We start from the raw sequence: 26,948 nt of genomic DNA, 5'->3' as shown, positions 1-26,948 counted from the left end.
TAACTCAAGGCAGTGCAAATTCAGCTTGTGATCTGAGCAAGTATTTCTCCTATACCTGTACCATCAAAGGCCTCTAGCTAAAAAGTTGCAGAGCCTTGGAGCTTCCCACCCTTCATCTACAGCTCGGATTCATAAGGAAATATTCGCTTTTCCCTAGAAATCTATCTTTGGTGCCTTACATGTCATGTAGCTGGGCTAGAGTCCTGGCTTAGCAAGCAAAGAGACCTCGTTCTTTAACACTTGTGAATGAAAACGTTAAAGAAAAAAACTGAAGATAACAGATCCATGCTTATGTATTGGATCAGTATTTTGAAAATAGCATTCCTACTAAAAGCAAATTATATATCCAATACAATCCCCACCAAAATTCCAATGAATGGTCAGGCATGGTGGTACATGCCTTTAATCAGAGTCAGAGGCAGGTGAATCTCTTGAGCTGGAAGCCAGCCAGAGCTATACTGTGAAAGCCTGTCTCAAAATAAACAAACCTAATGCAATTCTTCACAGAAACTGAAAAGGAAACCTTAAAATTAATATGAAAACACAAAAGACTCAAAATAGCCCAAAGGCTCCTGAACTATGAAAACACTGCTAGAGGTATCGCCATCCCATATTTTGAGTATATTACAGAGCTATAGTAATAAAAACCAGTATGATACTTTCATAAAAACAGGCATAGACTAGAACTGGACACCCATATATAAACCCATACTCATATAGACACCTGATTTGTGATAAACAGGTCAAAACTGGAGAAAACAGCAGTTTCAACAAATGATGCTGGCTGAACTGTTTAGACATCTGTAGAATGAAATTAGATCCTTATCTCACACATTGCACAGAATACAACTTGGAAGCTAGCCTGGTCTACATAATGAATTATAGGCTAGTCAGTGCTACACACTGAGACTGTTACAAACAAACAAACCCAAAACAAAACCCAGAAAGAAGCTAAGAGTAATAATTTTAATCCTAGCACTCTATCCCTGTGAGTTCAAGGCCAGCCTGGACAACAGAACAAGTTTCAGAATAGCTGGGGCTACAAAAAAAGACACTGTCTCAAAAGAAACAAAACAGAAACAAAAACAAACCTGGCTCAAAATCAAAGTTTTGTTTCCCTGAGAATGACATACAGCAGGCTTTAAATAACCAAATTAAAAGTTCTGGGTACTTTTTCAGAGAACAAATTTGAGTTTAGCACACAGAGTAGAGGAGTGGATATTTCACTTAAGATAAAATACAACTAGTATTGCCAGGAGTGGTACTACATGCTTTTAATCTTAGCACTTCAGGAGGGAGGGAGGAAGGCAGACACAGGATGACACAAACAACCAAAAACCCCACATCAAAATATAACTAGTGAGTCCTAGTTTGGCATGCACACCAAGCTTCCTCCGTGTTGAGCTAGGCACCCGACCAAGGGTCAAGAACACAATGGCCAGGACACAAAGTGCATTGAAGGAGGATGTCGGCCACACTTCCCAGCACTGGGCAAGGCATCCTGGTGAGGTCATTCCTGAGGCTGCAGGAAGGGAGCCTGGACTATAAGCAGATCTTCGTTTATTTCTAAAAGAGACCTTGTCTCAAAAACACAAACCTAAAAGTTTACTCTGAATGATCTGAGATCTAATGTGAAGTAAAAAAGTCATCACAGGAAGACAAAAACATAGGAGACCTCTTGATACACAGAATCTCAAAAAGCTGCTCATAGAAGTGGGGCATACAACAGTAGTTACAGGCCTGGGACATGGGAGATGGGACAGAGTGTTATCAATTATTGATACAAAGACAGAACTGGTCAAGTCTGTTGTTCTGTTATACAGATAAGCAATTATGGTTAGTAAAAAAAAAACTACACGTTAGAGATTATGGTTAGTAAAAACTGTTATAGAGTTAGTCATTCTGTATTGCATAATTAAAAACAGCCAGGAGAGGATTGCCAGTGTTCTTAAGACAAAGGAAAAAAAAGTGAGATGATGTCTAGTAGCTTATAGCTCCTAGGTTGACCAGTACACAGCACAGAGGCAAATATGCTGTTCCCCAAAAGGATGTACAATAATGGATACCAACAAAACTTTTACAAGTTTTAACTGAAGATGAAATCAATTTTTAAAAAAAGCCAGGGCCAGTGGCATTTGCCTACAATTTCAGTTACTTAGTAGGCAAAGAGGGAGAAACACCTGAGACCAAGATTTAGAGGTCCTCCTGAACATGACAAAGATCTGAGAAAAAAAAAAAGTATGGAGCAAGGAAGACAATTTAAGTGCACTGAGTGTGTGTATATGTAAAGTTGCTAAGGAATAAATAAATTAGAAAAATTATATTGATGCAGTAACTCAGGGCTGGAAGTATGTAAAAGTCTTCAGCACAGGTATTCAGAGAGCAAAAGTGGCTATAAATTAGTGGTATGAGCCGGGCGGTGGTGGCGCACGCCTTTAATCCCAGCACTCGGGAGGCAGAGGCAGGCGGATCTCTGTGAGTTCGAGGCCAGCCTGGTCTACAAGAGCTAGTTCTAGGACAGGCTCTGAAAAAGCTGCAGAGAAACCCTGTCTCGAAAAACCAAAAAAAAAAAAAAAAAAAAAAAAAAAAAAAAAAAAAAAATTAGTGGTATGATTGAGGGCTGAGGAGAGGCAGTGGTTCTCAATCTTCCTTACATTTTGACCCTTTAATACAGTTCCTCATGTTGTAGTGACTCCCAACCATAAAATTATTTCAAGGCTACTTCATAACTGTAACTTTGCTACTATTATAAATCATAATGTAAATATCTGTGACCAGCAAAGGGATTGTGACCCTCAGGCTGAGAACCACTGTTCTAGAGGTATGGGAGGAACCTTGACCCAGCAAAGGCTCCCATCAGAACCGTACTTTCTCAGTCACTCAGAAATTCCAAGAGAAGACGGCTCCCAGGGAGAACTAAGGAGGGAACAGGTTAACACAGTCTGGCAGCATGTGGGGCAACTGTCCTAGCTGGCATTTATGAATACAAGAGTAATGGTAGCCTTAAATTTTCTGTACTAAGTTGTTCAAAGTCAGTTCATAAAATAACCAAATCTCTTAATGATCGCTTCACTCAAAAATAAGTCATTAAAGTTGCCAAGATTATTATGTGCATTAAAAAGCTCCTTTGTAAAATCAGTGCTAAACAGACTGTTCATTACACAGAAATGTCTTCAGCAAATGACTCTGTCTGTAGAAAGAAGAAGTTGTGGCACTAGGGGGCAAAGGAGTTTAATGTCCCCCTGAATCCAGGCACAGGCAGCAGTCTGAATGGAAAAAACAGAGAGGAATACTTACTGGAAAAGGTAATGTTTCCTTTTTTTTGTAATATGAAACTTAATTATGTCTGCATGCAGAGTGGAAAGCCCTAGTAGTGAGGAGAAACTGAAGCAATATACAAAGATCTGAAGTTCAATTAAAAAAAAAAAAAAAAAAAAGGAAGGAAGGAAGGAAGGAAGAGGTACTCTGGAAGAAAGGAGATTGACCTTAACCTATTTCTGGAATAACCCTTCCTCTGTTAGGTCATTTCCTTGTGCCAAGACAATCAATGTTCCCCCTCCTCCCCCGCTCTGCCAATTCTAGGAGACGGTTCGGAAGACGGCTGAGCTCAACAGGAAGAACCCGAACTGAGCCAGGCAGCTCCATAACTTTTTTTTCACCCCACTGCTTAAGCATTTGAGGAAGATCAGTTTTTATCTCCATTTTCACCAAGGGCCCACCCATACACCCACTTTGTTTTTGCTTGTATATCTCACATGCCTCTCCGCAGCTTCCCTTTATCACAGGAAAAGTTTTGGGTGAGCTTTTTTTTAATCACAAGTATTTGGTGCTTACTGATTTTTCTTTTCTTACTCTTGGAGACTTTAAAACAAACAACAACAACAACAACAAACACCCGTGCCAGAGACTTCAAGTGGCCTGCTAGAAAACCATCCATATTGCATCAACACTGTATCCTGCCAAAGCTGGCCCCAACCACTGCTCACCACTTTCAATTCTTACCATGAACTACAGTCATAGACACACTTCTCTTCTCTGTGATCTGTAGTCTCTTTAGGATCTAAATTAGAGCTATCAATCTGTCCAGAGTCAAGGGTAGGTCTGCAAGTTTTCCTCTTTGCCAGACACACCATGGTCACTTTGTCATTTTGCCTTACGCTATAGGTGTCCAAAAAGATTTATGAAGATTGAATCTGCATTTATCTTCTCTCTCCTTTGAAGTCAATGGTCAGAACAGTTAGGTAAACTAGAAGAGATAATGTCACGCTGTAGGAGAAATCCTATACATACCTGGGATAGACTGCAAAGAGTTCTAACAATTTTAGAATAAGTTGATTATTCAAAGTTTGGCCTAAATAAATAGAAAGATCAACAGACAAATAAGTAAATAAATATATTATCTATATGTCACGTGTAGGGTCACATGAACTCTCGGGTGACAAGACAGACAGTTAGCTGGCTTTCAGCTGTGTGGATTTCTGTTTTACTTTACTTATTATCTCACCAGTGAACACATCTGGTCTTTGAGAACTTCTTATACAAATGTCATGTCCTAAACTTTAGGACCTAAAAGGAAATTTCTGACTCAATTCTTGGTGTGGAATATATGCAGAGACAACCCAGCTAATTGGCAAAAGGAAGACAATTATTTCAAATGAGAAATTCTAAAACTGTAACTCATTACTAAAGAATAAACAAAGGATAATCACCAGACAGTACATCATGACCACTAAAGGGAACTCTATCATACATTGAAAAATCAAATCCCAGCAGTGTCCACGTTTAGGCTAACCGTATTTTTAAAAGCAAATGAATTAGTAACTTACCGTCTGTCTGAGATTTGCTGAGGAATATTGTGCTGGCCCGAGGATGGTCTGAAGGATTGAATTCCATATTCAAATCTTTAAAGAAAGAAAGAGAAATTAAATAAATAACAAGTCGATAACTGGGTAGAATAATGATTAGCTTTCAACTTCTCAATCTTAAACTGCTAGCACATTCAATGACTGTGGAAGCCAGTTTCTGTTTTACTAGATTCTTCTGGTTCCATTAAGAACACTGCCATTGAAAACTCTGGTGTATGCAGGGCTGGGGGTAGAGGAGCACAATCTGAGATGTTCCACAGGAGATCTAGCATCCTGAAACTCCACTATCCTTTGAAAAGTCCGCTCTGCACTGAGAGGTCACCAAAGGGTAGGGAAGACTGTAACACACAATTCTGGCTAAGCTCTATACCTTTGTCAGGGAATGTGCTCTCAGAAGTGAGCAAATGAGATCTGAGGTCATCTCAGGTCACTGATACCATCATGCTGAAAGGTAATGTTTGAAAGACAAACTGTATATGGGTCATGTGGGTCTCTGATGTGAGTATGGCAGGTGTACTATCTGATCCACACTTGAAAGAAAAATTAGGTCAACATATAGCAATCATAAGATTGCTTGAGCACACATACACATATGCACATAGACACACAGAAAGACACACACACACACACAGAGAGAGAGAGAGAGAGAGAGAGAGAGAGAGGGAGAGGGAGAGAGAGAGAGAGAGAGGAGAGAGGGAGAGAGAGAGACGCAGGGGAGGAGAGAGAGGGAGAGAGAGAGGAGAATCAAACCATCTGGTGGCATTAGACTTTTCAGATGTGACAGGAACTACAAGACCCTTGTTCCAGTCACTCTTCTGCCTTCCCATTCCTATGGGCATTTGGTTTTGCAGCCCCAGCCTTAGAACAATCTCTGAGGATCAGAGGCTCCTCCATTTAGCTCAACAACTTAGTATTCCACTAGCGAACTTCCCCAGTCTAAAGTTAATAATAAAAGAAGAGCTTGACTCTAGAGGGTAGAAATGGGTAATCCAAGTAAAAGAATAAAATTCAGTCAGGAAAGAGAAGAAAAAATTTCTGGAAAGCCTGAACAGTATTCAGCTCCACTTACAGTACCAGAAAGAAACTATTTGTGATTAAATTACTCCAACAAAATTTCCATGAACCCAATCAATGCCAATAAAAAATAGTGCCTGTTTTTAGCTTTTACAGCCAATGAGCTAAAGACGAAAGAAAAGGAAAACAGGATGGCCAGAGAGATGATGGAGACAACACTAAACGCTTACACAGGCGCTGACATGTTCTGGGCAAACAAGAATGGGAGGCAAGTTCCTACACACGAACAGTTTCTAACTGCTCACCAAATTTGATTAAAGAAACAAAATCTGAGAAGATAGATGTCTCTGTAGTTAAAGTGCTTGCTTGGCAATCAAGAGGGCTATAGTTTGAACACTCAGAATCCACCTAAATGCTGAATAGGCATGGTGCCTCAGCTGTAATTTTAGCCTCTGGAGGAGGAGACAGGGTTTATCAGTAAGCTACAGGTTTGACTGAAGGATTCTGTCTCCAAGAACAAAGTATAACAGATCACGGAACAGGGCACCATGGGCATGCGCACACATTTACACCTGCCCAGACAATAGCCCCATGCACAGTTGCATATACAAGTGTGCTCACACACACATGAAAGCAGGTAAAAGAAACAAAGCAACCCTAGACTCTTAAGCAATATGGTCTTTCAGGTACTCTAACTTCTGTTGCAGTTCACTGGAGTTTCATAGGTAAATGTCATAAGGGAGGCTCGATGGGAAGAAGACAGGAAAGGAAGACACAATCTCTCAAACTTGCTTCAACTTGAACTAAATACAGCCCTGATGTAAGGTAGTCTGGGAGGTTTCCTGTTCAAGTTAGGATCTTGCTACTTTTTTAAAAAGCAGAGGGTGGTAACAAACGTGTGTCACTTAATGCTTATGTTATGAGGACTTCTACATAACAGACAGATAGCAAATATGTACTCCTAGCCACAACAAATAACTTCCAGAAAGCTTCATACAAAGTCACCACAGAAAGCTGTCAACTAAAACCGAAGGGGCAACAAGACTGTTTACAGAAAGGTGCCACACAAACGACTGCCCTGGACACTGTCAAAGCCTCTCCTTTACCATTAAAATACAGAAGAGAGGGGTTGCTAGAAAAAAACAAGCAAACAGCTAATACTTCCCCACTGGTAGCCAGAACCACAGACTGCCAGGTCTTGTCAAATGGAGAACTTGGTTTTATATCCTAGAGAGTGTCCTTGAGGGTAAGGCTGAAAATCCGAAAGTCAGGATTCTTTGCCTGAGAACTAAGAATGGGGTCAGCACTGACTGAAAGGACTTCCAAGAAGTGCACATGCATGCTAAGTTTCAGTCGACCTAGACAATGTATATGTCTACGCACTACCAAAATCCATCAAGAGTGCCGTACTGACATAGAAACAGACATACCTATGTCACCAGTCAGGAAGCATTATGACATACTAGAGAATATGCATAGGCATAGAAAACACCCAATACATAGGATTATCTGGTTTCCTCTAAATAAAGTAAGAATGAGCAATTTTTGCTATCCTGAATGAGCACACTTTATAAACATAATGTTAAAATTTTATTTTACAATGGCCTGGGGGAACTGGCCTTGTTCCCCAGGGCCTTGTCTTCAGCATTGCTGGTTCTCCTCAGGAGATGCAGGGACTCTCCTCAAGAGATGTGGCCTTGGGTATGACAACACAACCATCTAGGACTGCCCAGGATAAGAACAACTGGAGAACCGCCATAAATGGGCTGCCAGTGCATGCTTATGCATTGCCAGTGCCAATGTAGACACCTAAGGCTCCACAATCTTCCTTTATGCTGTCCATCCCGTGTTTTGGGGCCTTCCTCTTCGCCTTATCTTGTGCACTCCTCCAATCAGTGCTATCTTCAGCATTCATTCATTCTCATAACATGGCCGAAGCATCTCAAGCTCAGTTGCCATACCCTTTAGTTTACTTCCTTCTATAGATGGAGATGTTTCTTAATGTCATTGCTGCTCAGCCTATCTTTTTCATGTGTTATCTAGAATCCCCCTGAGACAGGCCATCTCAAACATATTCAGCCGCTCTTCTGAGAAGCGTTTCATCGTCCAGGTTTCGGAATTGTAAAGAAAGCAGCTCAAGACAAGCGCCTTATGTACTTGTAATTTTGTTGTTGTCATTATCTCTCTTGCTGACCAAACCTTTCCTGGTGCCTGGAATGCAGCCCGAACTACTCCTATATGCTTCTTGACATCTGAAATAGTTCCTCCTTTGAAATGATGTTTCCTCCCAGAAAGACAAAGCTGACTGTTTGCTTGAGGTTCTGACTCTTTATTACAATGTTAAAATCTTTGTGCGCCCTTCCCATATCTCAGTCTTCTTGATGTTCACTTTCATACCAAGGTTTTCACTGACTTCCACCACTCTATTTACCATGGCCTGCAGCTCATTGGGACTTTCAGAGAAAGTGCAGAAAATAAAGCAAGATGGAGACAATACTTTGACACCCTATACAATGACCTTCAGCAGCCACTCAAACACCAGAAACGATAAGGAAATATTAAATATTTACAGGATCAAGATAGAGGAAGCTATCAAGAGAACAAAACACAGAAAGGTCCCAAGAGTGGATGACATCACAGTGGAGGAGCTGGAGGCAGCTACAATAGGCTCAGGGGCTGAGGTACTTCTCAGACTCTTCAGAAAGATATGGGAACACGAAGTGATTCCCACGGAATGGAAGCACTCAGTCATAATTCCCATAAACAAGAAGGACAATCTTTATTTCTCAAGTTACAAGGGCATTAGTTTGTTGTGCCATAGCAGCAAGATCTTCTTCTCCATTATTATGCAAAGAATCAAGGGCAGAACAGAGAAAGTCCTAGCAGAGGCCCAGTGCAGATTCAGAGCTAACAGGAGCACAATTGATCAGATCTTCACTTTGAGGCAACTGGCAGAAAAATATGAAGAATTTGGAAAAGACTTAATGTCTGTTACAATGACTTCAAGAACGCATTTGATAGCATTTGGTGGAAAGGACTTTGGAAAACAATGAGGGTCTACAGGTACCCAGAGAAAATTATAAGGATACTAGATAATACCTATAAAGATACCTTTGCATCAGTCAAAGTCTGTGGAGAACCAAGTGATCATGGAAGACAATCATAGGAGTGTTGCAGGGATGCATCCTCTCACCACTACTCTGGAATTAATAACAGCAACAGCCCTGGAGGATGAGGAGATAGGCCTGCAGATAGGTAGTGTGCAGATCAATTAACTTGCAGTTCACCAATGATACAGTACTCCATATGCTTTCCCCGAACTTCTAAACTATTAACAGTATGTCCAACTCTTTAACACTTTCTCACCTTACCTAACCTAAAAATGGAAATGATGTTTTTACTGTACTGGTATTCTCTTACAGATTACAAGGCTTTCTTTCTTTCTTGACATATTTTATTCTAGAGGGGGGAAAAAGGTAAACAGTTTGCCAAACTAAGACACTCTGGTCTTTTCACTGGGAAGTCTAATGCTACACTAAGGCCAAATTCAAACAGCATTGAAATTAAGAAAACAAGAAGTGTACTCAGTGTAGACAGACACACAGAAGAAACTCTGTGTCACTCTGTGATGTCAAACATCTGGGAAAGCTCTTGTCAGTCTTGTCACTGTCTCTTCCAAATTGAAAATATCTCCAAAGAAGGCTGCTAACAACAGTGTAAAAGGCAACTTGTTCCTGGCTCACAATGGCTTCATTCTACAACATGATAAAAACAAGGCTGTATTCTCAACAAGCAACCCAAACACCTGTCAATACCGCAGAGACATCCTGAAACCATTCTAGCTCCTTAATGGAGCCTGCATGACCAGAAGAGCTAGTATACAGAATGGTCTCTTCATCTGCAATTGCAGTACTCTGCTGAAGACAAAAATCACACAAACTGCCAAAGCCTCAGTACCTTTGAAACTCAATAGGAATAAGAGGACCCACCCTGAACCGCTGCACAGGAGCACTGTTAAGACTGAGATGTGGGGGGAAAGAGAAGCCTAAAAAGAGCAGTGCCACACGGACTCTATATCTCTGTCTCTGATGTGATCTGTGAGATGAAGAAGCACTAATGACATTAGTAAAGAGGATCAGTCACAAAGGGTGGCAAGATGAATAGGGGTGAAGGCATCTAGGGACAACAGTACTACTTATGCGTCTGTATCCTTGGAGTCTAATCCAGACTTTATTATTTGTGCTGTGGTTTTGTCAAGTCTACATCTATCTATTCAGAGACAATGGCTGTTCTTCAATTGTTCTAACACCTCTGTGTTTAAAAGACTCTGTTGTTCCAACTGAAACCTGTGTTGAAGAAATTTCAAAGCTTGTTCTGAGGTCCTAGGAGCAAGTCATCAATAGGTAAAGTGAGGAGGAAGGTCTGGAGCAGGAGATGAATCCCACTGGTTTTGTGAATGACACTTAACAAGCAGGCAGGTCCTTTTCTTCTGTCCCTCTTTCTATGTCTATGGTTGCTTCTATCAGAGTTGAGTAGCTGAAACAGACCAGGTGAACCTTTCCAGAAAGTCTGACCTCAGGACTGGAGGTAAGGACAAAGCTAAAATTGATATGTATGTATAAGATCTTCTGGGATACATGGAGTACAGATGCCATTCCCCAGGAAAAACACAATGTCTACAGTAAATCAATTTTTAAGCAGTCTACAGAAAAGGGGATGCTGAGACCAGGGCAAGCTGATTTCAGAATGGACCCACCCTTTCCCAGCAGCTAACTATCAGCTCTTCTAATGTTGGTAAGAAATACCATGAGAAATAGGAAGCAACTGTATTTATATTTTTCAAAACTGGTTTAAGAAAACAATGGAATTCCATTCCTTCTCTATGAAGAGCATGTTATTTATTTAAGAGTCTCTTATTAAATAATCCTAAAATTCTAAACACTCAAAAGTAAAAACAGGTATTTTATAAATCCAAATGGAAAAACTAAACTGAATGCTGGGAGAAAGGAGGCAGGGAGAGGAGAAGCCATGTAGCCCCACTGGAGACAGACGTCCAAACTTTACCACAGTCTGATGGTGATACACAGATGAATAAAAATGGGTTAATTTAAGATATGAGTTAGCCAGAAATATGCTTAAGCTATTGCCCAAACAGTATTGCAAATAATATGGTTTCTGTGATTATTTCAGGGCTGAGCAGCCGGGAAAAAACAAGTGGCCTCTTACAACAGAAAGGCACTGCTCTTCTGAGAACTCTATTTTAACTTCTATTTAAACTTTCCTTTGCACAAAATTTTAACGGCAAGATATGTGTAGATCTATTTGGAGTTCCTCAGAGCTCTGAACTGCAATCCAGAACAAGTGGAAGTGTTTACAGGGCTGGGTTTCTCCCAGTTGGCAGCAGTAAAATCTCAAAAAGGGATGTTCTAACAAGATTTCTTAGAGGCACCTCACCACACCATACTGACTTGAGATAGGAGTCTCTCACTAAATCAGAAACTGGCTGGCTTCATTAGAAGATTCCTGCCTACATTCCCCAGTGCTTTTTGATGTGAATGCTGGGGATTTGAACTGAAGTCTTGTAGAGTCTCTCATATACTCTCTCACACACTGAGTCATCTCCTCCCCAGACCCCACATATGTTTCAACTGGGCTATGGAGGGCTACCACAAATCTGCAACCTGCTCAAAGTGGCAGTGTTAACACTTAAACTTGCTAAACACTATAATATTAAGCTGGGGGCATCACCCCAGCATTCTAACAGCCCTATATCCAAGAAGTCTGGGATGACTGGAAGCCCCTGGCTGGGCAGTTGCCCTGGCTTGGACTCCAACTGTGCTGCCAGCATGACCTCTGGCTCTTTGCGTTTAGATGGGGTTTGTGAGCAGAGGGCTATAACTTGTTAATGGCGACACAGACCCGCTGTGTGCCTAAAAATGTGGATGTGAGCACGGCTCTCAGAGGCAGCAGGTAGCAACAAGTGGTCTAACTACAACACCATAAGCTACTGTGCAAAGCTCCAGAACATCAGAGTACCAATGGTGACCTGGGAACAGTTTCTGTATGAAGCTGGAAAGCATCCCTTCTGGTACACAGGAGAAGCAGCCGAGCAATATGACATCACAGGCAGTCTTTGATCTTCTGCCCTTATTACAGGCATGGGAATTAGCTGAACATATCCATCCTGTCCCATTTCCATAAAGAAGGGAGCAAGCCAGACGCTATCTGAAGGACCCCCCTTAATGTCTATTATGTGATTTCCACTAAGTGAAGAATACGTGAACTCTGGTTCACTGTAGCCTTACAGGAGTTCAGAAAAAGCAAGTTTCAAACTGTGGCCATGGAAGAATTCTGCTGTTTTTAATCATTTACCTAAGCAGTAATAAGGTAGACCAAAGTTCTTGTTGCTCTCAAGTCCCCTGAAAGATACTCAGTTATACAAACCAAACTGCCATTTGCCACCATTCAACAAAACAGGTGTGTGTGTTCAAATAAATTGTCAACTATAGTACACTAAAATAACCTGCTGCTTATAACAGTATTTCCATGCACATGTACCCACACAAAGCTACTTCCAGAAGAGAATCACTATAAAAAAATGACTACCAACAAAAGCTAAGCCATCCAAGGAGAGCTGGTTATTGCATAAGTGGAGAAAAGCATAAAAAACACTCTCAAGGTATAATTCAACCGATTCAGTAATTTCAAAATTAAAGTGTCTAAGAAGGGCCCTTACTCTACCTAAACAATATTTGTTTCTTTTTTTTATTTTTAAGAGAGCATCTCACTGTGTAGCTCTATGTGGATGACCTGAAACTCCCAATGTAGACTAGGCTGGCCATGAACTCACAGAGATCCCCTAGCCTCTGTTTCCTGAGTGCTGGTATTAAAGGCAAGATATACCATCATTTATATTTTAGAGAAAGAATAAGCAAAAAAGTGTACAGTTGAGAGAGATATTATCACTTATGTAGATATCTAAAAGATTTTCTGTTGCTTTGGTTTGGCTGCAGGGGTGCTGTGTTCCAGCCAATAGCCCCTAGGGCACGAAGCACTTAACTAACAGCTAGCCCACCAGCTCCAAACCATTTTTCTTGAATGGCAAAGCTTAAGAGTAAAAGGTAAATTGATAAATTCTGACTACCCCCCCAAAGAATGATGCTTGAAAGAATCTTCTCTTCTTGACCCTATCAATTATATACCACAATTGACTAATAATATACACAGGTACACTTTTTTAAGTTAATAAGAGATTTTAGTTATTATTTCTACCATTTTTGATGTTTTATGTGTCATGTATCATGCTACTTCCACTTAACTCTGATAAAAGCCTATAACTGAAGAAATGCTACAAGACAAGGGCCCCAAGGTCAGAGGTTACAGAGCTTGCAGTCAAGTATGATCAAGTCAGTACGCAACATTTAATTGCTAGCCCAATATTTGCCTCAAGAACCACAATGTCTAGATAAAACTGGAGCTGAGGACCTGTTGGATAAGTGAGTAAGGGAACTAACCACCAAGCCTGACACCTGAGTTTAATATCTATGGAATCTACATGGAGGAGAGAACTGATTCTTAAAAGTTGTCCTCTGATTTCCCCCCCCAACACACACACACACACACACGCGCGCGCGCGCACACACACACACACACGTGAGGAAACACAAACATACACGAACACACACATGCATTCACGCACACACATGCGCATATGCACAACCCTTCCTTCCATGCCAGTGGCCATGTAACAATTGAAGTTCTAGCCCACCAGGAACTGAATTCCTAATGTTTAAATCTCAGATAGACAAAGCCACAAGACTCCAGACTCCAGAATGTCTTTTCTTCTGCTGTGCCTGTCACTGCCATCTTTCTCTGGTATCTGGCATGGTGTGAATGGGTGTGGGGAGATCCCCACTTCCTATAATGTAGTGTGTTTACCTCATAGAAATCATCCTACTGAGCATTTTTACCTATGGGTTATTATGAAGATGACTTCCTCCTAAGCTGTACTGTCTAATTGGTAATAATAATAATTAGTTCAAATTGAATTTTGATGATTAAAAATAAAAAGAAGGAAACGTTAGACCACTAGGGCCAATGAGTTTCCCCTAAGGAGCTGTACAGATTAAGAATGTTCAGGTTAATGATTAAGAAAAACACTGAGTCCCAGTAGCCCAGCTAGTTTAAATTCTTTTTTCCCCCTGTGGTTTCCCTGTAGTTTCTAGAGCCTGTCCTGGATCTAGCTCTTGTAGACCAGGCTGGCCTCGAACTCAGAAATCCGCCTGCCTCTGTCTCCCGAGTGCTGGGATTAAAGGCGTGCGCCACCACCGCCCGGCTAGATTAAATTCTTTTAATCTTAATGTTGAAAGATGTGTTCACATGTTTTGGTGCAAAACTATCATAGCTGAAACAAAACCTTGAAAATAATTCAAAGTTAGACTAAGATGTTTTTGTCTAATAGTTTTGAGGTGAAAACCCCAAGAAGATAATTTAAAGTTTTAGAAAGGCACATAGTTGAGTGAGGAACTTGGTAAGGTCAGGGGACAAGAACAAAGCAGCCCAATTATCATCATTAGCTGATGTGCCTTTCTTGCTAGGACTGACTGATGACCAAAGGTGATGATTAATTCCTTGTAACCATTTCTGCCCTCATATCTCCTGATATAAAAAAAAAAAACTATTGATGAGTGGTTATGTATCCTAAAGATTTAAAGTAGAGATGACTGTTTTTCATGTATAACAATTTAGGTTTGTGAGTCCTTTAAAATTATGTTTCAAGAAAAGTAATAAAGTGATTGGTCCTTTGTAACTGCAAAACGCAGCCTGCCAGAAAAAAAAAAAAACTTGCTTACTTGCTCGCTTACACTGTTAATCTAATAACAAGTTTTATATGAACGTACATGGGTTCTTAGGGATAATATGTTTTACACCTGTAACATATAAAATGTTTAATAAAGTAAGGGATATGGAAAATATGCTGTTTCTTACTTGTACTCACTGCAATCATTCACTTGAAAAACAAAACGTAACCACATTGTAATTTCCTTAAGCCCTCTCTCTCTTCTCACTGTCCCTCTGTGTGTGCACATGTGTCTTTTGTCTCTTCCTCTCTCCTCTCTCTCTCTCTCTCTCTCTCTCCCTCCCTCCCTCTCCCCTTTAATAAAGCTTTATGCCTATTTTCTGTGTCTGTGCCGTTAACCTGCCGCAGTTAACCTGCCGCCGTTCGCAGCTGCCTGTTCACGTGTGCTCACCCGCCGCCTTGGTCACACGTGTTCCGTGAGTCTCCGCGCAGCTACGCCAGCCCGCTGGGCTGGCAGCTGCCCAGCTACCATCCTTAAGAACAAAAGCTGCCATGAACTTTTTGTACCTCTGACTTGGTGTATATAGTATTTTGGTGACTACCAAAACTGGAAATGGTATTAACTGAATGTCATACAGCAGATTACTGGAGAGGTGAACTATTCCTGGTAGCTTGCTCTTCACTGGCCCAGAGACACGATAAGAGACTCATAGAGCATGGAGTGAGAAAGACAATTCTGGCTCAGTGCACAGTGGTCAGCCACAATAACTGGCTGTTTCATTATTACTAAACATGCGAGTTTTAAAAATAAACCGACACAATTAAACGATCCCTCAAATCTGTTAGAGGAGCCCCAGGAGATCAACACCAAAGTGTTAGAGCATAGTCAAAAAGCCTGAACCGTTCAGTGAAAGGAACATCGATGGTAACTTTTGTTTTCCCAGATAATTTAGCAAGTGCTGCAGCCCATGTCCTGAGCCACAAGGCTTGTGGAGTCAACATCCTCTCACTCCCAGAGGCGCTAGTAGGCTAAAACACCTCTCTATTCCAACCCAGAGATGACTCTAGGATACATCATGACAGGAGAGATCATAAAGATAGAGCTATCATGTTGCCCTTCATGGGCTTCCCTGCAGTTGCTTGCCCCTTTTCTAGGGGACTTAAGGCTGGTCAGATCACTGGGAAGCAGAAGCAACTCACTCACTTCTCAGTAAGGCAGTTAAGCAGAGTCTTGCAGAGGTGGCCCTGAAAAAGGCAGGCACTAAATGAAGAGGGCCATAGAACCTTCACTGAACTTTTAAGCAAGAAATAAGCTCGTTAACTCAAAAGCCAAGCCTGTCAGCACTAATGATTGGCTAACTCCCGGCGCAGACAGGAGGGACTTCTTGCTGGACATAGGCTTTTTCTCTCAGTTTCCTAGAATTTGTCCTACTGCTACCTATGTGATATTTATTTAGGTCCCAGTGAGCTCTAGGGCAACAGGGTCATGGAGGCAGATAGCTCAGGGCCTTCACCTGTTCCCACCCACTCTAATTCACCTGCTCAAATTTGCCATGTTTGAAGCAAACGTAAGCTACTTGAGAGAGCATTATGCCTGACTGGCTCACAGGAAGGTTGAGGCCCACTATTTCAGTTATGAAAGATGAAGTTGGTCTACAATGCTAACTGGAATTGAGAGTACCTGTTCCTGTATGGGGTTCTGTAAAACACTGAGTGTTCTATCTCCCTTTCCCACTACATTCACACCTGAGGAGGTGACAGGTATAAAAACAAATCAGCAGATTTGCCACCTGGGCACTACTTCCTTCCTTGTCTGGGTCAACAGATAATGAGGCAGGTCCAAACGAAAACTGATGGATCCTCTTAGCTTCTCCGCATTTTACCTTATCAGTCCAGGAAGCCCCATGGAAGCAATCTAACCATGTCCTTATGGATGAAAGCACCCCCTTTCCTTTGCAGGCATGTGATCTACGATTCCAATTGAACCTCTCCCTCCTGACTTTGAGGCAAAACGGGTACCCTCCCCCTCCCTGCAAAACAATGTGTTTTGCCAAATTCCAGGGTCTCTAATCTGTTCCTCTCTGGCAAGAATGCTCAGCTTTGTCCTGGTTCCTCACTTTGTGTAGCCTAGGCAGCAGCATTAGTCTTGAGCTGTGCTCCTCCTCTAGTCCCTTTAGCGTATGGATATTGTGGAGCTGCACACAGAGTCAGTTCACATCACCCTGCAAAGAACTCTTCTGACAGAGAACTGAACTACTACTCCTTTCTACCGACAGAGCAGAAGGCAGGCTGTCAATTCTCAGGATTACAAACCCAGGGTGAGATTATACCAGAGTGGAATACACTGATGCAGGCCCAAGCAACTTTCCTCCCTCCTGGCATTTACAGCTAGAGGCAACCACCATGTGTCAACTTGTGACTTGTTTCTAGTTAAAGCAGGGCATGTGTGCCACTGTACTGACAGTGAGTTCCATCTAGCCAACACACTCTCTCATGGGCTTGCTTAGATGAAACAAGCACAGCACCAAAGGCAGTCAAAAGCAGCAGCAACTACAGCCCTCCAGCACACGTAAGCACTAGATCCTTCTGACCCCAAGTTCTGTGAGATATTAAGAAAACACTGGCTTCTACGAACCCAGAAGCTAAGCATGTCACCACACAACAGAGATTTTTCCACTTTGCTTTAGTTTCCAATGTATTTGAAAAGTTCCTTGAGGTGGGGCGATGGCTCAGTTAGTAAAGTGGCTGCTGGGCAACTATGACAACCTGAATTTGATTCTTTGAACCCCTGTAAAAAGCCCAGCACACTAGTGCTGGGAAGGTAAGACAGGCAGATCCCTGGAGCTCTCTGTCCAGTTATCCTAGTATAATTAGTGAGTCTAATGAGAGACCTGTCTCAAAAAGCAAAGTTGACCTCTGTTACACATCCATCCAAACACATTCTGACCAAGCTGAGTGAACACACAAAACCTTTTTAAAGAAAAAAATTAAGAGCATTGCTTTATAGCTTTCTTTTATTCTGCCATCTATAAAGCCTTCATGACACTGCAGGTCCATAGTCCAGTTACAATCTTGGGCTATCTTTAACCCCCCTAAATAGTTATTACGATCAAATCCCTGCCAAATCTAATACCCTGGGACTAATAGACAAAGCCTGGAACCAGCATCCCCAAACCTACTTTTCTCTCAATCAAAGGGCTAATGTTGTCAGCTAGAATCTAAGTCGTATAGCAGAGTTACACCCATTTTGTGTTTTTTGTTTTTCTGCAGAATAAACATCTTTTATTCCTTTGTGGTGAGAGCTGCTTGTTTCCTCAACACTATCATAATTCCTCAAACAACCCCTGAGCCCTTAGGACTTTTGTCCTGCCTTCTCTATGAATTGCCCATACATGTGTGGCATGTATTTTTTATATTGAACAATATAAACTCTGGCTCTTAATTTTGTATAGCTGCAGATTTGAGAGGTACATTTTCTATCCTAGTCCTTCAAGGAATCACTTCACAAGTACGTCAAGGGCAGAATACTCTAGCAAACATCAAGGACAATCTGTCCAAGTTAAAAGGGTGGCAGCACAATGGCTACACTTTCATCACTCAGGAACCACCCAACACCATTAATATTTCCAACCAGCTTCATAATTTTTTCTAAAGTGCTATTATCCCCAAGTCCAGTACTATTAGACACCAGCAGACTCTTCAGATCAGCCAGACTTCTGTCACCTGGAGCTCAGTAGAAATGTAAATGTGTGCACCACATTTCTCAGAAAGAGAATTCAGGGATTCTGACAGAGCCCCAGATGGAGAGGCAGAGCTCCCGAACATTTTACAGCTCTCCTTTCTGATAATCCTCTCAAAACTTTGTATTATTTTACCCTAGAATCTCTTCTACAGAAATGACACCAGCTTTCAGGAAGTCCACGTTTCCTGAACTTCACAGGCAGACTGCTGACTCAGAAGCTCTCTTGTCTTATCTTGTGACATTTGTTCCCCATGTGTAATGGTCTGAATATAAACTGACTCCCTCGTGCTCATGCATTTGAAGTCGTTGTCTCCTGCTGGCAGCACTGATTTAGGAACTATTTAGACAAAAAGCATAGTTGGCTGATATTGAGATTTAGAGAGCAGAGCTACACGTTATTAGCATGTGGTTGTGGGCTGGGCTCTCTGTGTCCTGTCTGCCAAAGTGAAGTAACTAGCCACCTCATTCTCTGATAACCATGTCTCTTCCATCACGTTGGTCTGTAACCTCTCAAACTTAGCTAAAATAAACCATTATTCCCTGAAATTGCTTCTTTCAGGGACTTGCTCAGTGCGAGAAATGCCACCCACCCCAAATCAAAGTAGTTAGCCAAAAAGGGCCCCTATTCCCTGAACCTCCTCCATCTTGTAACATGTCTGTCTACCCAAGCCCTAGACATCCCTAAACTCTACCACACCCCACACCCCCTGCTTCACACCTATTAGCCAGTAGCACAGGACTGTGAAATCAGGTACCTACTGGTGGGATGAGACAGTCATCAGCTGTGTCAGGGATCATGCATGCTCTTTAGCCCTTATTTAACCTTATTACAAAAAGAGATTGCCTTGCTGCGTTACTTTGGTTTTGTCTGTGTTTCCTTGTGCAACACCATTATTCTTTATCAACAACAGGATAGAAAAAACAAATACACCACCATTGACAGTTTCTCATTTTGTCTGTAGTGTTTCTGTGATCATGTGTTCTTTCTCTTAGCATCTAGAACAGAAGGAATTTTAAGAGCAGTTTTTCCCTGTCTGGGTTCCAGCTAAGATACAAAATGAAGAAAGTGCAAAATGGCTGACGGATGTCTGAGTGGCCACCCGTACATGGCTCCGTCTGGACCTGCTCTCTGGCCAGTGGTTCTCATACTCAATCCAGCTCAATCCTCCTAAAGGACAGAACAGGGAGGAGATTCCTTCCTTTGCTGTTCCTGTACTATTTCAATGCGTAAAAGTCACAGATTTCCTTTACGCACCTGGGCAAGATAGTACAATTACATTCTTTTAACTTCTATTTTAAAGTGGTTTCTTCAACCTTTTTCCTATAGTTGTCTTTTTTAACTTAATAATCGTATAAAAATCATTTTCGACTTCAGCAGTGCAAAAAAATTTAGAATTACATTTTTTGTTCCCAAGCTCTGTTCCTCAACTTCTTGTTTTCTGCTAAAGTCTTTTTTTTTTTCTTAAATTCTTTTTACAGTTGTTTTCCAGCTTTCTGCAGCTCCTTACACTGAGTCAGACTACCTATCTTGTGGCCTGTACCCTGTGTAAGGCTGCTTCCTCATGTAACCAGATAAAACCTGTGGTGTCACCAGGCTGGCAACAATGACAGGTGCCTACACATCCAAATGCAATACGGGAGTTGGAAAATACAGTGAATGCCTTCACACCTATTTCTGGAAACATAGGGCTACCAGTTTCAGACTTGGGAGCAGGCATAAAGCGTACAAGGAGCAAAGTGTCCCAGAATTCAAATGGGAGCCTCAGCAGACACTGACCAGGTCTCTAAAGCCGCTGGCCAATGCCCAATCAGTGTTGCCACCGGGATGAGTGCTGGAGGTATGGGAGCTGCTGACAGTACACAGCCTTCTTCAAGAAGTGTGTTCTTTTTCTTAATAAGAAGCTTTACACTTGGCAAAATTGGTTTGTGTACTCACCTCTGAGTCTGGGTTAAGTTAAAATAGTTAAAAGACTATTTGTTTGTGATTCACTTCAAAAGTGGGAAGCAAGAAGCCAAAAAAGTTGTGCATGTCGATTTACTCCTAGCACTTGGAAAGCAGAGACAGGCAGAGTTAAAAACCTAGCCTGAGTTTCAGGATAGTCAGGGCTACACAGTGAGACTGTGTCCAAAATATACAGAGGGAGAAAAGGGACAAGAATTAAGCTTCTGCTTGTTCCACCATCATCTTCAATAAAGCTACAAGGGTTTTAAGTCTCTTTTCAAGAGAACAAATTTCCCTCAACTTTGTCTTAGTTACTTTTCTCTTGCTGTGAAGAGATACTTAATCTACTTGGTAAGCTCCAGGCCCAACAGGCCCTGTATCAAAAACAAGCAAACAAACAAACAAAAAGGTGGGACAACTGTAATGGCTAAAGTCAGTGTTTTAAGTTTAATTAACTTTGTTTAAGAGATCTATAAAACAAAAAGCCTCTAACCTATAAGCCCCACTTGCCCAAGGACTTCCTGGGATGCTGGGGGCTTTGTTCATATAGAAAACAAGCCGTATAGTCTCATTTCTATAAGCAAGCTTGGGTGCCCCAACTGCACAGGATGTGCTTGATCAAACACAGACAGGAGTTACACAGGCAGGAAGTTTGTAGTCTTGTGGGTTTTGCCTTTATAAGTCTCTGACTAATGTAATTCGTGGCCATACTCTGAGAATCCTGGTATGGACCTAACCAGTGTCCATAGTCCTGGCCAGTATTCAATAAAGTTTGCTTCAAAAGTGACTCAAAAATTGTGGTAGTGGTCTTATTCTTACTCAATAGGATAAACATAGTATCTGCAGAATAATACCATATGTCGATCTCTTCCACACAATCTCATCTCAAACACAGGTGTCCATATACACAAACATTACCTATTTCTAGTAATGGAAGACATAAATAACTAGATTAGTACCATTCCAATCTGAGTAGAACAACTGTGTCACACAGCTGTTCTCTATCATACAATCAAACTGTGTACATTTGAGTTCTTAGAGGTGACTATTCTTAACTGAAGCTGTGCCTGAAAGGCAGTCATCTGGTTAATGCCAAAAGCTTCCTGAGAATGTGGGTGTGAACCTAGGACACAAGGCACAGCCTCAAGCCCACAAAGGAACACATATTAAGGAAAGTGCCCCCACTCCTAAACTCAAAGCCCTTCAGCTGTATGCCTGAGATGAGGACAAGCCTTAAAATAAAATTGGCACACAGGAATCAATGAGTGATGTGGGATGTCCTTCTGTACGCTGTGAATATGTGTTGCTTTTATTGGTTGAATAAAGCTGGTTTGGCCTAAGGTAGGGTAGAATATAAATAGGCGGGAAATCCAAGCAGAGATACAGGGAGAAAGAAGGCAGAGTCAAGAGAATATGCTAGCAGCCGCCAGGAAGCAAGACATGTAGAAAATGAGGTAATGTCAGTCATATGGCAATACATAGATTAATAGAAATGGGTTAATTTAAATGTGAGAGATAGCTAGTAATAAGTCTGAGCCACCAGCCAATTAATATTAAGCCTCTGGGTGATTATTTTATAAGCTGCTGAGGGACTGGTGGGCAGGACAGAAAAGCTCCAGCTAAAAGGAGAAAGGGCAGAGGGCCACTGCTCCAGGCCATCAAATTTTTAAAATGCAGCAGGGAGCCTTTATCTAAACAAAGGTTTTACTAAGTGTATGTCAGGTGGGTGGGGAATTAAATTATTTGTATAAAATCTTACAGGATGGGGAAGATAAAAAGACTGAACTCCTTGTCTTAAACAAAAGTTGTATGGTAGTTGGTAGGAAGGTGATATTTAATAGTACAATCATGGTGTTTTATCACAGCAACAGAAACCCTAACTACAACAGGTCTTTGCATGGTGAAGCAAGGATTCTAATCTGCAAGTGGACTCAAGGTTAGACCCTAGGCTTTCAGTGGACCCCTACATCTCCCTGCCAATTCCTGCTAAACATCCTACTCAGAAGCACCCAGAAAATCACAGCTGAATCAGTTACAGTGGTATGTGCCTATAATGTTAACACTCAGGAGGCTGGGACAGGATGAACGCAAGGTCTAGAAAAGCCTGGATTACACAGCACATATTGTTTCAAAAGCAAATAAGCAAACAACAAATTGCAACTTAACCACACCACTTACCCAAAGCAAAATCTCCATGACTGAACAGTATGGCAAGGGCAAAGAGAAGGGTGTTGAGAAACCTCCAAGCCTGTCACTATAGCATGGTGGACTATATGTATAATTCCAGCAACTATGGATGCCAAGTCAGGGGATCTTGAGCTGGGCTAACAGCATGTTCCAGGTGAGGCTGAAGGGCCTCCTTTCTAGAATGTGCTAGACGAACTACAAAAATCCTACATCTAAATAAATGCACACTAAGCCTCTAACTTGGCAATTCTAATATTAAATGTTTTCCTAAACAACAAAGCAAAGATGTAGCACCCAAGTGTATGTACAGAATCAACTGATTTAGACCTCTCATCACTTCCTATTTACCTAGTAGTACATTTCAAATAACAATTTTAATTCATAAGAGACAACAGAAAACAAAAGCAATCTTATAACCCAAGAAAATTAAGCAAAACCATCTCCACTTGCAGTAACTAATCCTGTAGCAAGTACTCCTCTAGTAGCAACATAGCATAAATGAGTCTTTTTAGCTCTGTATTTTTTATTTTTATGATCAGCATTGCTTTCATTTGGTAGCAAAAACACAAAATACCTTTTCAAATTTGACAAATATAGAATCTATGAACCTAAGTTTTATTTGACTATAAGATGTTAAAGCTTCATATAAAATAAGGCAAGTTTTTTTTAAATAGGAAAAACAAAAGATTCTCCAGATATGAGGGCTCATACCTGGAATTCCAGCATCCAGAAGACAAAGGCAAGCATGAAATACATAGTAATTTCCATGTCGGCCTGGGCCACAGGCAAACTCTTTCAAAATAAGAAAGGGAAAAGGGAAAAAAGAAAGTCTTCCCATCGTAAACATCTGAACGTGAACCTGTGCAAACATTCTCCACTAGCTGACAGTGAAGTTCATTATTCTCTTAGGTTCTCAACTTCAAATGTCCTCCAGTGGTGGTTATCTATTTATACTTCATACACTTCACCTACCTGCTCAGTGGAATTACCTCCTACATACAGGTGCACTTGAGACAGTGCTGACTGACAGGAAAAAAACCCAATGACAGAAATCTTTCACTTGAGATTTTCCATCTTCCAAAGTTCCAATGTCTAAGTTGCAACGATGCAAATACATTCACTTAAGCCTACTGCTAATTAAACATCCCCTAGCTGAGGAGCTTACAAAGCACCCACAAGGAGGTCTTCAACTTAAAAAAGCATTGAATCTAGAGAGTCGCATTTCAAATTCTCACTCAGGAACATTGCCCAGAATAGACTTACACAACTTTTACTGTGACAAAAACCTCAGCTGTGTGCAGGTGTGTGTGTGTGTGTGTGTGTGTGTGTGTGTGCTGGTTCTCTTATCACCATGTGAATCTCCAATTTAGATCACAGTCTGACTACAAGTACCTGCTGAGCCATTTTACTGGCCCCCAAATCTTTGTTAGTTCAAATTTATTTTTAATGTGTACAGATGTTTTACCTGTACGTATGTATGCACACCATGTGTGTGCCTAGTAACCAAAGAAGAAGGTACTGGATCCCCTGAAAATGAGTTAAAGATGGCTGTGAGTCACCATGTGGTATGGATGCTGGAAACTGATCCCAGATCCTCTGCATGAGTAACTAGTGCTCTTAGACACTGAGCTACCTCTCTAGCCTCAAACCTTAGTTTTTAAAACAATGGTATCTTTAATTGCAATAACTGTAACTACAAGGCTAAGTTAGTAAGAAACTCAAAATTTTCAGAAAACATTAAGACAATAGCTGGAAAAAATAAAATATTAATTCACATTTTAGGGCAGTATTTGTAGTCAAGAATAAATTTGTTTCTCTATCTCTCTCTCTCCTCATCTCACAAAACAACAACAAAATGTGTTCCCACACATTTCACAGAAGAGAGATGCAAGAAAGCCGTTAACAGTTTACATTGTGTTATTAAAGTTAACTTACCAGTCTGGGGGCATACACCTGTGATTCCAGCATTTGTAAGTTGCAGGGAGAGAGATTATAATTTTGAGGTCAGCACTTTGTTCTAAAGAGATGGGGATGCTCTCATGCAAGGATTCAAAATACTTTATAAATGTGTCATTTCTTTTTGCACTTTTGCCTGACTCTGAGTATCCTAATGTTATTGTACCTGCACTCTACATAACAATAGTTTTAAATTAAACATAACACTGTTTGTTTGTTTTGGGGATAAGATCTCTCTATGAAGCCCTGACTGTTCTGGAACTCACTATGTAGATGAGGCTGGCAACAAACTCACACATACCTAGCTGACTTTGTCTGTCTCCCGAGTGCCTACATTAAGGTTGTGTGCTAACATGCCTGGTCATAACATTGTTTTTAACTACTTCAAAAACATGGCTCAAGGTTAGAAAAGAGCCCAACTGATATATAGTGACCTGTGTAATAGACTATATGAGCACTCAGTTCACTTAATGACAAAAAAAAAAAAAGAAATTTCAGATAATCAGAACACCTGGGTTTTACTCTTGCTTGCCTCTTTATTTCATATGGATGGTGAATTATGAATCATACCAGTATCAAAGCAGTTCAAGCTCCTGTCAATCAATACACATTCTCATCGAGTACATACAGTATAAATTTTACTATCACCTTGACACCAATTTGGGAGGATCAATCAGAAGATATAGTTCTTTTTGTATCACTAAATTAAAAAAGAAAATTACCTCTAGAACAGTAACGTATTAAAATCAATTTTGGAAACACTATCCCCATCAAAGCCAGACCTCACTCTTCCATCGAAACTCCAGTTTCAATCCACTAACACAGCTTTCTTAGCAGGCTTCCTAAGACATATAAACTCTAGAGTCCCCCTTTCTAACAACGTCGAGTACAAATTTCCACTCAGTTTCAATGGTGATTTCCCACCTGCCCAGCACCAGTCAGATAAAGCCTGGCTTTACGGACAGGCTTGGTACAGTCTGTGTTTGTGTGGACCACAACAAGTTTGCTTCTTGTAATTTCTTTTACCACCACCAACCTGTACTTCAAACACTCAGACTGCATGGAACCAGGAAGACTAGTCTCATTGGCTCTTACTATTTTTCTAGTATAATAATCTTCCTAGGACCATTTTGATCAGAGAAGTCTACTACCCACACCTGACAGTCCCTGCCTGTCATTCAGGACTCTGTACCATACAGACTCATTGCCTGAAAGAAACCTAAGGGTCTTGAGTAACCTGACCCTACTAACCATGACCTGCATAAACCTCACACCTTTCCACATCTAGATCGTTCCCACTGCCTCTCCCAGTCAGAAACGCTCTCTATGTTGTTTTGTCATTCCCAGATCACTTGGGCTGTAAGTCCCACTTTGTTCCTTTGACACTTTACCACCCATTCTCTTGTGTATATTGCTTTCAGCACCAACTTTTGCTCAACTAACAAAATATGTAACACACGCAGCCTAACATGCAGAGACTAGAAGCAGAAGTCACGTTTGCATATTTTGGCAATCTCCACCTACTCCATCCCTATTTCTGTTTATCTTAAGGACAGGATTTAAGGCTAGAAATTGTTCTTTAGGTGGGTTGGTTAAAACTGGTTGGATTTAACAAGGCTGTCATAGTGTCGGCCAGATGACTTCTAATTTCATAATTTTGCCTGTAAGTTAAATGACATGTTTCCAACAACACGGCAGTTAACAACTGCCATGACAATATGGAAGAACCATAAAAGAAGTAAGAAGGGCCAGGCAGTGGTGGCACACACCTTTAATTCCAACACTCAGAGACAGGCAGAGCTCTGTGAGTTTGAGGCCAGCCTGATCTACAGAGTGAGTTCCAAGACACACCGGTTCCAAAGTTACAGAAAAACTCTGTCTTGACCCCCCCAAAAAGTAAAAATCCTCCCATTTCTTTGACCCTGTAACTATTACCTCCTAAGTCCCAAGAAGTTAAGAATTTGATTTTGTATTTTTATCTTATCTCCCACTTCTATTCTTAGCCAAAAGCCTCCTTCCCTGCTCAGGTCTCACTGCTTGGTCTTGTTATTGGTTGCACAATTCTAACAGGTAAACGGACCACTCTGGTTTCGGAAACTGGCAACATTTAATTCTGATATACTTAGTATAACGTCACGGTCCTCGTCCTCACTGATGTTCAATGCATGCTGCGGAGAGGAAAGGAAGCATCTATTGAGTGTAATGACCTATCAAACACTAAACACCTGGAAATAACATTTAGTAGCCCAGGCTAGCCTCAGATTCCAGGAAATCCTCCTATCTCAGCATAAACCATGCTGACATTAACAATGTAAGTCCATGTAAAACACCATGCCCAGAGTTCAGCTTTCAAAAAAAATATTTTTAATTAGAGATATAAAATCTAACTTGTCCTTGAACTCAGGAATTCACCTCAAATACCCAAGTCTGAGATTATTTCAA

General features: G+C 41.1%; 1 protein-coding gene across 1 annotated transcript in view; it reads right to left on the bottom strand.

Moving 5' to 3' along the window:
- The window catches only part of Ccny (cyclin Y), an 83,701-nt gene that overhangs the window by 36,936 nt on the left and 19,817 nt on the right, over positions 1-26,948 (bottom strand). Inside the window, exon 2 of the mRNA XM_038312685.1 lies at positions 4,827-4,901. Coding sequence (XP_038168613.1) covers positions 4,827-4,901 — 75 coding nt within the window. The remainder of the gene's footprint in view (positions 1-4,826; positions 4,902-26,948) is intronic.

This window comes from Arvicola amphibius, chromosome 15 (assembly GCF_903992535.2).
Source record: "Arvicola amphibius chromosome 15, mArvAmp1.2, whole genome shotgun sequence".
NCBI lineage: Eukaryota > Metazoa > Chordata > Mammalia > Rodentia > Cricetidae > Arvicola > Arvicola amphibius.
This window is presented reverse-complemented; position numbering and strand designations above follow the sequence as displayed.